This window comes from Nipponia nippon, unplaced genomic scaffold (assembly GCF_047370975.1).
Source record: "Nipponia nippon isolate SJK-2023a ecotype South Korea unplaced genomic scaffold, ASM4737097v1 scaffold_19, whole genome shotgun sequence".
Taxonomy (NCBI): Eukaryota; Metazoa; Chordata; class Aves; order Pelecaniformes; family Threskiornithidae; genus Nipponia; species Nipponia nippon.
Window position 1 is genome coordinate 908606 of NW_028262335.1, and position 14146 is coordinate 922751.

General features: G+C 62.1%; 2 protein-coding genes across 2 annotated transcripts; one reads left to right on the forward strand and one right to left on the reverse strand.

Annotated features, from left to right (window-relative positions):
• Positions 1-619: 619 nt before the first annotated feature.
• Positions 620-4216, reverse strand: CUNH1orf50 (chromosome unknown C1orf50 homolog). The gene is made up of 4 exons (XM_087755788.1): positions 4046-4216; positions 2929-3015; positions 1673-1804; positions 620-972 (listed from the first exon to the last, which is right to left on the reverse strand). The coding sequence occupies exons 1-4, from the start codon at positions 4181-4183 to the stop codon at positions 790-792; spliced, it is 540 nt and encodes a 179-aa protein (XP_087611914.1). The 5' UTR covers positions 4184-4216; the 3' UTR covers positions 620-789.
• Positions 4217-4372: 156 nt separating this feature from the next.
• P3H1 (prolyl 3-hydroxylase 1) lies at positions 4373-12277 on the forward strand. The gene is made up of 15 exons (XM_087755739.1): positions 4373-4872; positions 5305-5457; positions 5662-5851; positions 6332-6463; positions 8017-8156; positions 8893-8982; positions 9097-9149; positions 9518-9639; positions 9805-9932; positions 10030-10125; positions 10257-10407; positions 10910-11027; positions 11213-11288; positions 11454-11594; positions 11674-12277. The coding sequence occupies exons 1-15, from the start codon at positions 4408-4410 to the stop codon at positions 11797-11799; spliced, it is 2181 nt and encodes a 726-aa protein (XP_087611865.1). The 5' UTR covers positions 4373-4407; the 3' UTR covers positions 11800-12277.
• Positions 12278-14146: the final 1869 nt, after the last annotated feature.

Consider the following 14146-nt stretch of genomic DNA (forward strand, 5'->3'; position numbering starts at 1 on the left):
GGATGTTTGCCATGCAGACAGGACACCGGGCCTGTCTCGGAGGCACGTTTGAGACCAAGATTGATTTATTTTATTGTCTCCGCTGCTCCGGCACAGAGGCATTCAGTGTGCCTGCACGTTCCTGTCTCACCCCGGCAGCTCAACCACTCGAAGGCAAGGGGCACACACGAGGACTGTGAAACACCCACCTTTTGAAGAGCACCTGACGCCTGCATGGCACTTTTGAGGACGCTCTTCCCAGAGAAGAGAGCTCCGGATCTCCCTGTGTGACAGACGCAGGGGTTTGGGCCAGCTGGGACAGAGACCAACAGACTCAGGTCACAACAGACCTTTCTGTGCGGGGTTTCAACCGCTCTTCCCAGGCCACAGAGCTTCCTGAATATCGGCGTTTTAACGAGGGGCAAAATCCAGCCCTGAACTCCTTACCTGCCGCAGGTCGTCACAGTGAGGTACGCCAGAGCCGGACAGGTAGGACATATTTTATAGCATTATCACATCTGCCCCAAGCATTTTTGCTTTTTGCCCCAAGCCCTCTTGGAATTGACTCCACCTGATATCATCTGCCTCTCGCTACAGCTTGGCATCAGTCAAAGAAATAAATTACTCAATTACTAGAAAATCCAGTAAGACTGAATGCAGAATTAGTCTCGTTAAAGCACAGAGAAAGTACCGGTGGCATCAGCATTTTTGTTTCTTGGTCTCTTTCCTCGCTCTGCCTTTGGCAGCGCGCAGGCACTGCGTGTCCTCACACAGGGTCTCTGCGCAGGGGCTCCCGCGTGGTCACTTGTGTCACTTGGTGAGGCCCTGGAAGTTGGGCTCCGTACACGGGGGCAGCGCTGCCTGCCGGCTCAGCAGCTTATCCAGGATGTTTATTTCAGCATCTCGTCTCTCAATGTCCTCAAACGGAGTCCAGGACATGTCGTGCTGGAGTTTATAGGCACCGAGAAATTCGTGGGGACTGGTCCCCCATTCCTGAAAAGAGAGATTCACGTCGCTGCTCATTTCCCCTTGGAGCTGGGCTGGGCTGTCCCTCAGCCCAACCTCTGCCCATCCCGGATAGCCCTACCACCTTTGGAGCAGTCCCAACGACGTGACCAACCCATTTTCTAACCTAAGAATAGGCTCAACTACTCTAAGACCAGGTCAAGCTACAGCACTGCTGACGCAGGGAGGCTTGAGGACAGAAGATCTCCCCGACCTGCACAGAGCACCTCTGCATGCTCGGTGCTTTGCTCTGAAGCCTTCACCCTGCACCTAAGAAAAGAGGTGGCCTGGGAGGAAGATACCTCCAAGAGCACCCCTACCAACCTGCAGACAAACTCACTCCCTGGACTGAAGCCCCTGAGAAGACCGTGCCGCCAGACAGCCACACTGGACAGGGAAGGCCCAGGGCATCTTTGCAGTTCTTTGCTTCCAGAGAAAGAACTGCAGGGACCAAAAGGCAGAATTCAGGTCCACGCACCAAAGGTCTTCTTGCCCGCCATCCACCAAGAGCTAAGAGAACTTCATAAGATGGCTCTTACACCAGCAGACCAAGGACAAACGCCAACTGAGGAGGAGCCAACAAATGCCGCCACAAAGTTGGTGCTTTGGTCTGAGGTCCAGAAGTGCCCAAGCATCAGAAATGTGTTTTTTTTCCCTCCCTGCTTCCTCAGGGGCTGTTACCACCCACCTTGGGAGACAGGATGGAGAAGTATCGCTGGCCACTCTCCCGCCTGTACATGTAGTAAATGTTTCCTGGCTTCTTCACGAGGTTGCAGGCCACGTGGTGCAGATCAGCATCTCTATTAGCTTCATCCAAGACCTAAAAAAACAAATTTAAAATTTCCACACTTGAAATAAAATGACAGCACGCTATTGCCTCTCAGCCAGAGCCCGAGATACATCACTTGACACACCACCCGCGAGGCCTCATCCTCCCTGGCACGTGTCTGGCTTCACGCGGCACATCTTTACTTGTCCCAGGAAGGAGAGGCTTTCCAAAGGGATAAAGTTTTCTCCAAGTTTCCCCTGTCAGCTGGACCTCAGAGCTCCTGCACCCCTCCACGGAGGTGCAGATACCTCCAAGCATCAAGGACCTCTTCACCACAGCCCCAGGTTCACCTCTGTGCCTGACCCCACCACATGCTGGACTCGGTCCTCGTCTCTGTACACAGCTGCCGGACCCTGGGGGCTTCCCTGCTGCGGTCCCCAAGGGAAGGGACAGCAAACAAAGGGGCTGTTGTCTCCCCAGCTCCACCAGCTGACTGCTGCACAGCTCCAGCTCCACCAGTTAACGATTATATGACGTAGTGGCCTTGATGGCAGTGGGCCAGTCGCAGTGACTGGCAGATCCTTTCCCACTCCGGCTCTGAGATTTCACCCCCAAGGGTGAAGTCTGAATTGAATTGGACAGCCCAGCCCCGCTGGGCTTGCTGCCGGAGCCACCCGCTCCAGCAAATGAGCTGGGACGAGCTGGAAAGCCAAGCCCATCGTCAGGTAACAGCTCATCTTCTCCCAAGGGCTCAGATCCAGCCAGGGCCACGTCGTCACCCCGCTGCGCCGAGTCCTCCCGGGAGCACAGCACACACGCTACGGTGACAGGAGTCACCTGTCCCCAAACCAGAGTCATCTCTCTGTCCTTCCTGACACCTGAGCTGCTTTTGACTAGCCGCCCTCGCTCCTCCGCCTTAACAGACGGCCTCCCTGCTGTGCAGAGGACTCAGAGGGAAAGCACCAAAACCAACCCTCCCCCATCCCCAGCTGATACCAGACAATAAACCCTCCTTATCTTCCCACTGAAATCTTCTCTACTTGGCTCCTGGCCACGATTCACATCCAGGCCGCAGCTCATCCCAAAGGTCTGGCAGTTAAGAGGGACGCTCATCTCCCTCCCCTCGCAAGCACAAGGCAACGACCCTTCCACCCAGCTCGCGGACACGGCCTCACCTTCCAAGCCTGCTCCTGCAAGTACCGGATCTGCTCGGCGATGACGGTCAATTTATTGCAGGCGTTCGCTCGGATGAAGTCGTCCGCCTGCAAACAAGAAGGAAGTTTGGTCGGGACGGGGAAGAGCTGCGGCCCTTCGGACCTTGCCATGCTGGGCGCGCGCTGGAGAAGCGGCAGTCGTGGCCTCACTCGAGGCTTTACCGGGGCCGTGGGTGGTGCAGGAGCTGCCCTGGCACCCCTGGGCGGGGGGGGTGACAGCTGTGGAGCAGGGACCAGGCGCTGGGGGGTGCCTGGACACGCTGGGTGGCAGTGGAAGGGAGCAGTAGGACACACTGGGAGGCACTGGGGTGGACTGAGAGGTAGTGGGATGCACTGGGAGGAGGCAGTAGGACTTACAGGGAAGCATTTAGGTGGACTGAGAAGCTCTGGGGGAGATATTGGACTAGGACAGAGTAGTGGAAGGCAGTAGGATGTACTAGGAGTCACTGGGGGGATAGTAGAACGTATCGGGAGGCACTGGCATAGGCTGAGAGGCACTGGGATGGACTGGGAGGGGCAGTAGGAGGTATCAGGAGGAACTGGGGTGGACTGAGAGGCACTGGGATGGACTGGGAGTCACTGAAGGGGAAAGAAGACATATCAGGAGGTGCTGGGATGGACTGGGGGAGCGGGCGGTAGGATGCACCTGGACACACTGGGGTGGACTAAAGGCAGTGGGACATACTGGGAGGCAGCAGGGCATACTGGGATGGACTGGGAGCTTAGTGGGATGTTCTGGGAATCACCGGGGGGCAGCAAGACACAGCGGGAGGCACTGAGGTGCAACGGGAGGTACTGGAGGCATAAATAGTGCGGCTCACTGGGAAACACAGGAAGGTACTGGGGGGCACTGGGGCATACTGGGAGGGCACAGTGGGATATGGTGGGCGGGACCACAGGGCACGCCGGCAGGCCGCCGGGGACACCGGTGAGCAGCAGGACGTGCTGGGAGGCACCAGGGCCGCCGCCGGCTGAGGAGGCCCTGGAGACGGCCGGGAGGGAGCGGGACACCGGGCACCCGCGCGGCCCCGGGCCCGGCCCTGCCTCCGCGGTGCCGCCGCCGGCGCCCTGCCCTCACCTGCTGCACCTGCCGGGCCAGGGCCACCAGGTCCCCGGGGTCCCCGACGCGGGCGGCGCGGCCAGCGCTGCCCTCCACCAGGGCCAGGCCCACGCCGCCACCGCCGCCACCGGGCTCCGCGCCGCCCTCCGCCGCCATGACCGGCCCGCCGCGCCACGCCCCTTCCGCCCAGCGAGGCGGAGCTTCCGCTGCAGGGCGGGGCTACAGCGCGGCGGCTGCGGGCGCTGATTGGTCGGCGGGTGTGAGGGGCGGGGCGGGCGTGAGGGGCGGGGCGGGCGGGGCGCGGGCGCTCCCGGTACCCGGTTCGGGGGCGGGGCGTCCGCCGGGGCGGGGCGGGGCGCGCGCGGCCCCGAGGCTCGGCCATGGCGCTGCCCGCGCTGCTGCTGCTGCCGCTGCTGCTGGTGCGGGCGGCGACCCCACCGGAGCCGGTACCGGTACCGGGGTCGGTACCGACAGACCCCCCGCTGCCGGCCCAGCCCCCGGACGCTCTGTTCGCCGCCGGCGCCGAGGCGTACGCTCGGGGCGACTGGCCCGCCGTGGTGTTGCAGATGGAGCGGGCGCTCCGGGCCCGGGCGGCCGTCCGTTCCCGGTTGGTGCGGTGCCGCCTGCGCTGCGCCAACGCCACGGCCGGACCGGCGGAGGGGGCCGAGCCCCAGCCCGACCCGGTGCTCCGCGACCTGCTCTTCTTCCGGGGGCTGCTGCGCCGTGCCGCCTGCCTGCGGGGCTGCGGGCCCGCCGCGCCCTCCCGGTACCGGCTGGGCGAGGAGCTGGACCGGGAGTTCAGCAAGCGCAGCCCCTACAACTACCTCCAGGTCGCCTATTTCAAGGTACGGGACCGGCGGCGGGACCGGGAGGGGGTCCGGGGGCGGCCCGGGAAGGGAAGGGGGCTGTGCCGGTGCGGGGGGGATGCCCGGAGGGATCCCGCGACCGAGGCGGGGGATGGTGGGACGGGGCCGGGAGAAGCGGGCGGGGGCGATCCCGGGGCGGGGGGGGGTCCCGGGGCCCGGGAGGGTCCGGCTGCCCGCCCCGGCGGGGTGGGGGGTGCCGGCCGGCGGCCCCGGGCCCTGCCCGTCCCTCCGCGGCCCCCCCCCCCCGCCGCCGTGCCACGTCGGAGCTCGCGGGAGCCGCCCCCGTCACCGCCCTCCTCCCGGCTGCGGGACCCCCGGCCTCCGCCGGGCCCCGGGGTCCCCTCCGCACCCCACCGGGGGTCCGCACCGTGGGGCGGGCGCTGCCTCACCCCCCCACCCCATCCCTCCCAGATGAACCGGCCGGCGCAGGCGGCGGCGGCGGCACACACCTTCTTCATGGCCAACCCCGGGCACCAGGAGATGAGGCAGAACCTGGAGTACTACCAAGCCATGGCCGGCGTCCGCGAGGACGACTTCACCGACCTGGAGGCCAAACCCCACCTGGTGAGGACCCCCCCCCCTCCCCCCAAACACCCGTCCACTGCTGGACCTGCGGAGGTCACACCGCGGCTGTTGGCTCGGCAAGCCCATGAGATGCCACCTTGGTGCTGTGAGGTCCATCCCGTGGGGACAAGGCGCCCCGGGTGCTCCGTCACAGGGAGCGGGGCATTGAGCACCCCCCCTCCATCATTTCTCATCCCTCCGCAGAACGAGTTTCGGCTGGGCGTCCGGTTTTACACGGAGGAGCAGCCGGCCGCCGCCATCCTGCACCTGGAGAAGGCGCTGGAGGAGTATTTTGTGGCGGACGCCGAGTGCCGCGCGCTCTGCGAGGGACCCTACGACTACGAGGGCTACAACTACCTGGAGTACAACGCGGACCTTTTCCAGGCCATCACAGGTGGGAGCTGCGCACGCTGCATCCCATCTCGGGAGTTGGGGACAATCCTGGGGGGTGGTGGTCCCCAAAGAGGTCCCCAAAGACCTGGGGGGTGGTGGGTCCCCATAAGACGCGAAACCTAGGATGGGGTTTGCCTAGGAGGAGTGTGGCCAGTAAGTGGCAGGAGGTGTTTGCCCAAGGTCAGCACTGGGGGTGATGCCCAGGGACCCCCCCAAATTCCAGAGGGATGCGGAGAACCAGGAGAGGGACCAGCAGAGGGTCACTAGGACACAAGGGGGGGGGCTGAGGGTGGTCACTGAGAGCAGCACAGCCCCACCACTGATCACGCAGAGGTGGGCGACCACCATCCTTGGGGGTTTCCACCACCAAAAAGCTGCCAACAGCCCTGCCGCCAGCAGGAGGTTGGAGTGGAGACCCCCAGGGTCCTGCCCCCGCCCCTTGGGCCACCACGTGCAGTGACACGGGGTTTTTCTCCACCAGATCACTACATGCAGGTGCTAAGCTGCAAGCAGGGCTGCGTTACGGAGCTGGCCTCCCAGCCCGGCCGGGAGAAGCCCTTGGAGGATTTCCTGCCCTCGCACTTCAACTACCTGCAGTTTGCCTACTACAACAGTAAGCAGCTCATTGCCCCGTCCTCCGTTGGCCATCGGCGCTGGCTGTCGTGCTCTGCACGGGCCGTTCTTCATGGGCAGAACTCACAGACTCACAGAATGGTTTGGGCTGGGAAGGGACCTTCAAAAACCATCTAGTCCAACCCAAGATGCAGGGACATCTTGCACGAGATCAGGTTGCTCAAAGCCCCATCCAACCTGACCTTGAACTCCTCCAGTGATGAGGCATCTACGTCTTCTCTGGGCAACCTGTTCCAGCGTCTCACCACCCTCATCATAAAAAAGTTCCGCCTTGTGGCCAACCTAAACCTACCCTCTTTCAGTTTAAAACTGTTGCCCCTTGTCCTGTCACTCCAAGCTGTCTCCATCTTTCTTGTAAGCCCCCTTTACATATGGAAAGGCTACAAGAAGGTCTCCCCGCAGCCTTCTCGTCTCCAGGCTCAACAACCCCAACTCTCTCAGCCTGTCCTCGTAGCAGAGGTGTTCCAGCCCTTGGATCATTTTTGTGGCCTCCTCTGGACCTGTTCCAACAGCTCCATGTCCTTCCCGTGCTGAGGACCCCGGAGCTGGACTCAGGGCTCCAGGGGGGTCTCCCCAGAGCGGAGCAGAGGGGCAGGATCCCCCCCCTCGCCCCGCTGCCCACGCTGCGGGGGATGCCGCCCAGGATGCGGTTGGCTTGCTGGGCTGCAAGCCCACGTTGCCGGCTCACGTCCAATGTTTTGTCCATCAGTATCTGCAAGTCCTTCTCCGCAGGGCTGCTCTAAACCCATCCATTCCCCAGTCTTTACTGATACTGGTGCAGGACCTTCCGCTTGACCTTGCTGATCTTCATGAGCTTCACGCAGCGCCGCTCCTCCGGCCTGAAATGTGCCACGGGAGAGCTGGGTCTTGCTGCGCCTGGTTGCAAGCACCCTCCACGTCACTTTGGATGCTCGATTCCCAGGCAGCTTCGCTTTCCAAGTGAAATAACAGCCTGGAGAAGCACTTGGTTTTTTCTCCTGCCAGCTCTCCACCTCTGGCTCCAGACCCCAGAGGCACCCTCCCCCTCCAGAACAGTTAGTTATAACCCAGGCAAATATACCCAATTTTATTTTATTTTTTTCTTCACCTCCTTAGAAAAATCTAAACTGTTTCTGTGCAAATTTCTCCAAAAGGAGGAAAAAAAAACCCAATGACGTCCAAGAAGATTGAAAGGCTGCAATCCTGTGCATGAAAGTGGGTCAGGGTGCTTAAGTGGCTGAAAATTGCAGGTTAGCCTGGAAATGGTTGGGTCTTGCTGCCTGGAAATAGGCTTCAAGATGTTTTCCAAGTGAGAAAACTACCCAAGCAGTGGCCCTGCTTTCTGGTGAGATGATTTCTGGAGGCAGGAGAGCGCCTCGGACTCTGAATTTTGCCTTTGTGGCAGCGGTTGTCTTTGCGCCGGGGTATCTGCCCTGCTTGGGAGACCCTTTGGAGAACAACGAGAGCTTTCTCTCTTGTTTCTCCTCCATATCCGTGCTTGCTCTGTCTCTGATGCTCTTGGACGTGCCGTAACAGCCCCGTTTCTCTTTGCAGATGGGAATTATGAAAAAGCCATTGAATGCGCCAAAACCTATTTGCTCTTCTTCCCCAACGATGAGGTGATGAACCAGAATTTGGCCTATTACACCGCCGTCCTGGGGGAAAACCTGGCAGGACCCATCCAGCCCCGAGAGGTGAGTGACCGGCCGGAATGAGCCGTTGCAGGGACATCTCCTCCCCTCCTTGGGGACCTTTGCAGAGGTTTTGGGGTCTGCTCTGGATGGATCTGCTCTGGTCCAGCCCCCCTTCCGTGGCAAGGTGGAGAGGAATGGATGGATGCAAGACCCAACAAGCTGGAAAATAGCTGAGGGACTGAAAAACGGCACTGAAAATATCTTTGGCCAAGCGAAGGCTTGATGGCTTGCACCAATGGACCAGCTCTTGTGGGAGAGGTCTGCGAGAGGCAGACGGACAGACTTTATAGGAGGATCTGAGCCCACCTCTGCTACAGAATTCCACAACCGAAATGAAATTGCTTAAAAAGGAGAAGATTTGTCTTCAAAATAGCTGTATCTGGATGCTCGGGTGCTGCCTGGGAGGTGGTAGGCCGGGATGGAGGTCTCTGCCCCATCTCAGGTGGAGCAGGGAAGGGAATCTGCTTGTAAGGAGCTTCCTGAAGGAGAGACGTGCCTGTGCCTCCGTCTCCCCCATCCTCTTCCCAGGGCTCATCCACATGGGACAGGGAAGTTCATGCAGGATGGGGAAAGCTACTTGCTTCCCAGCTGCCAGAGGGACTGGGAAACGGGCGCTGCGGGTCTGGAGCAAGGACCACGGGAATGATGTAAACCCAGCACCCTCCTGCCCTTGCTCGGGGTCTTCCCAGAGCCCTCGTGCCATGCCCTCACCCCATCCCTCTGCCCCTTGCCACAGGAGATCCAGGCATACCGCCAGCGAAGCCTGATGGAGAAGGAGCTGCTCTTCTTTAGCTACGATGTCTTCGGCATCCCCTTCGTGGACCCGGTGAGTGATGCTGGACCAGGCTGGACGCAGTGGCCAGATGGGAAGGGGATGAGGGGTCTGCGTCCCAGCCAGATCCTCGTCCAGCTCCTGATGTTGTTGTTCTTCTGGCTGCAGGACACTTGGACTCCCGAAGAGGTGATACCAAAAAGGCTGCGAGAGAAACAAAAGTGAGTGCTCTCCCAAGCTGATGGCCAAGCCTACCCAACGGGGGGACCGACAGGACGTACCCCTCTTCTTCCGCGGGGTTTGGGCCAAAGGCATGGCCATGGAGCTGCTGCCAGGGAGGTTTTTTGGTGTTGGGGCTGGAAGAGGCTGCTGGAGGGCAGAACTTTGCTCCCCATTGGCCCTTGAGGTGAGGGGGATGGGTAGGTCATCCCGAGCAGCTCAGGGTGAGGGATGCATTGAGATGACTCTCTCCAGCCTTGGGCTTTGTCACTGGCCCCTGGAGACACCTTGTCCTGCCCTTGTCCTGGTGCCCCTCGTTCCTGACACGGGGGTAGTGGGGCAGTGGAGCTGATGGCTGCTGTGTGCCCAGGGTGGAGCGGGAGACGGCGGCACGCATCTCGGAGGAGATCGGTAACCTCATGAAGGAGATCGAGACGCTGGTGGAGGAGAAGGCCAAGGAGTCTGCCGATATGAGCAAGTTCATCCGAGAAGGTGCGGAGGGCCGGGAGAGGAGGTGGGATGGGGACCTCCGTGTCCCCTGCTGCCAGTTCGTGGTCCCTCCACATGGGTGGTGGCAGGACCACAGCTTCCCCCAGCACTGCCCCCAGGGTTGGTGGCACCCATCCCTGTGTCCTCCCGATCCCATTTGCACCACAGGTGGCCCCTTGGTGTATGAAGGAGCCAGTGTCACCATGAACTCCAAGACACTGAACGGCTCCCAGCGCGTTGTGGTGGACGGGGTCCTTTCCGCCGAGGAGTGCCGCGAGCTGCAGAGACTCACCAACGTGAGCGCGGGGACGGGAGGAGCGGGCAGGGATGGGGCTGAAGGGTCCCCTCCTGTGGCTCAGAAGTCAGACCAGTAATGCCAGTTGGGTTTTGCAGGCAGCTGCCTCAGCCGGGGATGGCTATCGTGGGAAGACATCTCCTCACACCCCCAGCGAGACCTTCTACGGCGTGACTGTCCTCAAGGCCCTGAAGGTTAGGGTGGCGGCGGGGAGGGGGGAGAAAGAGGCTGTGGAGACCAGGGAGGGGGGGTTTGAATGCAGGCAGCTGCCCACGCTTGCCCAACCTGCCTGGGGCTGAGCCTGTGTCCTGTCCGTCCCCCGCAGCTGGGCCAGGAGGGCAAGGTGCCCCTGCAGAGCGCCTACCTCTACTACAATGTGACGGAGAAGGTGCGGCACATGATGGAGTCCTACTTCCGCCTGGAGGTCCCGCTCCACTTCTCCTACTCCCACCTGGTGTGCCGCACAGCCATCGATGGTGAGCATCGGAGGAGCACAACCTGAGGAGAAGCAAGTCTCCTTCAGCCCCTTGGCCTCTCTGGGTCCCCTCCAACAGCTGGGGTGGTCTGGTCATGGACCTTTCCTTGGAGACCACCTTGCTGCTCCCTAACCTGCTCCTTTTCCCAAAAGGAAGGTGTGGGGAGCTTGTCCCTAAGCCCGATTTGGGAAGATGAGCAGCTCTGTTGGTTGCCTCCAGCGGGGCGGGTGGCTTCATGCCATACAGGATTTCAGCACTCGGAGGTATTTGGGATCGGGTGCTGGGAGAGACTGTGTGTGGAGGGCCATGGAGACACCACGGGATAAGTCAATGGAGGCTTGTGCCACCCGAACGGCCTCTCGTGGTCCATGCTCCAGCGAGTGGAAAGGCTTTAGACTACAGGTGACTTTCTTGTCACCTCCAAGCATGTGGCACTTGGGGACAGACCCCAGTCCTGCAGGGGCAAAGGGGTCCTGACGTGCCAGGTCTTGTTCCACCCTAGAGAAGCAAGAAGGCCGGAGTGACAACAGCCACGAGGTGCACGTGGACAACTGCATCCTCAATGCGGAGGCCCTGGTGTGCGTGAAGGAACCTCCAGCCTACACCTTCCGGGATTACAGGTACCAGTGGTGTCCATCGGCCAGAGCTTCCCCACCGGAGGGCACCATGGCTTGGTGGGAGGGCAACCCAACCTGGGCTCTCCTGCCTCTGGTTCCTGCCATGATGTTGGGGAGGGCTCCTGGTCACTGGAGCTGTGGCCTGGGGTGATGGTCACCCCCCTCTGCTTGTCCCCTGCTTCCTTTAGTGCCATCCTCTACCTCAACGGGGACTTTGAAGGAGGAGCTTTCTACTTCACCGAGCTGGATGCCAAGACCGAGACCGTAAGTAGCTCGGCTCCTTGAGGATCCACGTGCAGCACCAAACCCAGCTCCTGCCTGCTCCCCCATCCCCTGTGCCACCGCAAGGGATGCACTTGGGTTGGGGGGGACCAACTCTCCTCCTCACCCACTGGCCGCATCCTGACTGGGGCCCCCCCTCCATTGCAGGCGGAGGTTCAGCCGCAGTGTGGCCGCGCCGTGGGCTTCTCCTCCGGCTCGGAGAACCCCCACGGGGTGAAAGCCGTGACCAAGGGCCAACGCTGCGCCATCGCTCTCTGGTTCACCCTGGACCCTCGGCACAGCGAGCGGGTAAGCTCCCTCCCCGGCAGCGGCTGGGTTTTTTTGGGGGGACGATGGCCGTGCTTATCCCCGTGGGTCTGCCCCACAGGAGCGCGTGCAGGCGGACGACCTGGTGAAGATGCTTTTCGGCACGGAAGAGGGGGATTTGCTGCGGGAGACGGAGCTGGAGCAGGAACCGCCGGCTGCCGTCACGGTGGGGAAGGACGAGCTGTGAAATCCCATGGGGACCAGGACGTCCCCGCCGGGACCAGCGACACCAGCATTGCAGCTTCAGGCTGCTCAGCCGTGGGGCTGCCGACGGGACCCCCCTCTGCCCCCAGCCCACGCGGGATGGGGAATTGGGGGATGCCCCGCACCATGCCTGCGGCATCCAGCCCCCCCTGCGGAGCTGACCTGGGGGTATCACGGAGACTCTGGGGGGCGGGGGGGTGACATGAGGGACAAGGGAGGGATGCTCTTTTGGGGGTGAGGACCCGGTGCCACGGTAGCAGCCATGTGCCTTGCCGCTCGGCTGAACCTGTGGCTATTTAAGTGCCTTCTGCAGGAAATGGGTAAATAAAGGTGGTTTTTTTTCTAAGCTGCCGCTTCCTCAGCCGGGGCTGGAGGCTGCTGTCCTGTCCCCCTCCCTCCTTGGCTGTCACTCGGTATTGGCACGCATCCTTCCCTCCTTGCAAACATTTACCCAAGGGTTTTGCAGCCATGCAACCCCAGGAAGGTGTTTTTTGGGGACAAGGGGGACTTTCTGAGGAGGCAGCAGGGCCCATGGGTGCTGGGACCCCCCTCCATTAGCCCCGCAGCATTCCCTGGACCCGGCTCCTGCAGCGTGGGAAGGGACCCACGATTTCAGGGAGGAGGGAACCGTCCTTGAACAAGAAGGACATTGAGCACCGGGGCACCCCCCAACAGGGCATCAAATTGTTCCCGTGGGTGTCTGGCCCCGGCCATTACCATAACCATCTGGGGAATGTGAGTAAATAAATCCTGCCCCACGCCGCCGGAGCTGGGCACCCCCATAATATTTAGAGAGGGCGTAGGGCAGGTCCTGCTCAGCATCGGGGTGGCAGAGGGGGGTCCTGGGGGACGGTTTCTCCAGGATGACTGGACGGTCCTGCTGGTGGTTGCCCACCATCCCGGTGTCCGACCCCGGCCGCCCGAGCGCGTGAACAGACTGCTAATGAGGCTGGGGCGGTTAACGATTGCCAGGTCCTGGGGCTGCCACTCGCTTGGTGTCACCGGGGCGGTGGCACATGTCCCCCCCACCCCCCGTGTCCCACTCCTGTGGGGGGGACGCCGCCATCAATGGCGGCTCTTGTTGGCGCGGCGGTGGCATGCCCGCCTTGCCCCCACGGAGAGGCGAGGGTCAGGCCTGGCGGCGTGGGGGGCACGACCCCCTTCCCTGCTTCCCTGCCGCGTTCCCGGAGCCACCCCCGGGGCCTCTGCGGCTGGAGGGGGGTCCTGGCCCCTGGCAGGAGCGCGGGGGGCCATGGGTGGGCTGGGGGCTCACCCCCCCCAGCCCCCCCTCCCTTGGGGACCCCCATTTTCCCATCTCCCTCCACTGTTGCTTGGGGGGGTCCCCATCTCCCTCAAGACCCAAATCTCCCCCCTAGGACCCAAATCTCCCCCCCAAGACCTAGTTCTTCCCCCCAGGACCCAGATCTCCACCCCGACCCAAATCTTCCCCCCAGATCCTAAATCTCCCCCGAGGCCCCAAATCTCCCCCTGCTCAGACCCAAATTCACCCCCCTCAGGCCCCAAATCCCCCTCCCAGGATCCCAATTTTCCCTCCCCAGCCCCAAATCCCCCCCCCCCCCCCGATTCGCAATTTTCCCTCCCCGTACCCAAATCTCCCCCCAGCCCCAAATTCTGCACCCCCCAGGACCCATCCCCCCCCGGGCCCCAAATCCCCCACCAGCCCCAATTCCCCCCATCCCAATTTTCCCTCCCCACACCCAAATCCCCCCCAGCCCCAAATCCTCCCCCCAGGATCCCAATTTTCCCTCCCCAGCCCCAAATCCCCCCCCCCCCAGGATCCCAGTTTTCCCTCCCAGGACCCAAATCCCCCCCCAGCCCCCAATTCCGCACCCCCCAGGACCCAAATCCCCCCCAGCCCCAAATCCTCCCCCCAGGATCCCAATTTTCCCTCCCCAGCCCCAAATCCCCCCCCCCCCCCAGGATCCCAGTTTTCCCTCCCAGGACCCAAATCCCCCCCAGCCCCCAATTCCGCACCCCCCAGGACCCAAATCCCCCCCAGCCCCAAATCCTCCCCCCAGGATCCCAATTTTCCCTCCCCAGCCCCAAATCCCCCCCCCCCCCCAGGATCCCAGTTTTCCCTCCCAGGACCCAAATCCCCCCCCCCAGCCCCCAATTCCGCACCCCCCAGGACCCAAATCCCCCCCAGCCCCAAATCCTCCCCCAGGATCCCAATTTTCCCTCCCCAGCCCCAAATCCCCCCCCCCCCCCAGGATCCCAGTTTTCCCTCCCAGGACCCAAATCCCCCCCCAGCCCCCAATTCCGCACCCCCAGGACCCAAATCCCCCCAGCCCCAAATCCTCCCCCCAGGA

Excerpts from the sequence above, each read along its gene's own strand:
- CUNH1orf50 (XM_087755788.1), bottom strand. The coding sequence starts at position 4,183 with ATGGCGGCGGAGGGCGGCGCGGAGCCCGGTGGCGGCGGTGGCGGCGTG. Across the intron at positions 1,805-2,928 it reads TGCAGGAGCAGGCTTGGAAG|GTCTTGGATGAAGCTAATAG; the intron begins GTGAGGCCGTGT and ends TTGTTTTTTTAG. Across the intron at positions 973-1,672 it reads TCTCCATCCTGTCTCCCAAG|GAATGGGGGACCAGTCCCCA; the intron begins GTGGGTGGTAAC and ends CTCTCTTTTCAG.
- P3H1 (XM_087755739.1), top strand. The coding sequence starts at position 4,408 with ATGGCGCTGCCCGCGCTGCTGCTGCTGCCGCTGCTGCTGGTGCGGGCG. Across the intron at positions 9,640-9,804 it reads GAGCAAGTTCATCCGAGAAG|GTGGCCCCTTGGTGTATGAA; the intron begins GTGCGGAGGGCC and ends TTTGCACCACAG. Across the intron at positions 11,595-11,673 it reads ACCCTCGGCACAGCGAGCGG|GAGCGCGTGCAGGCGGACGA; the intron begins GTAAGCTCCCTC and ends TCTGCCCCACAG.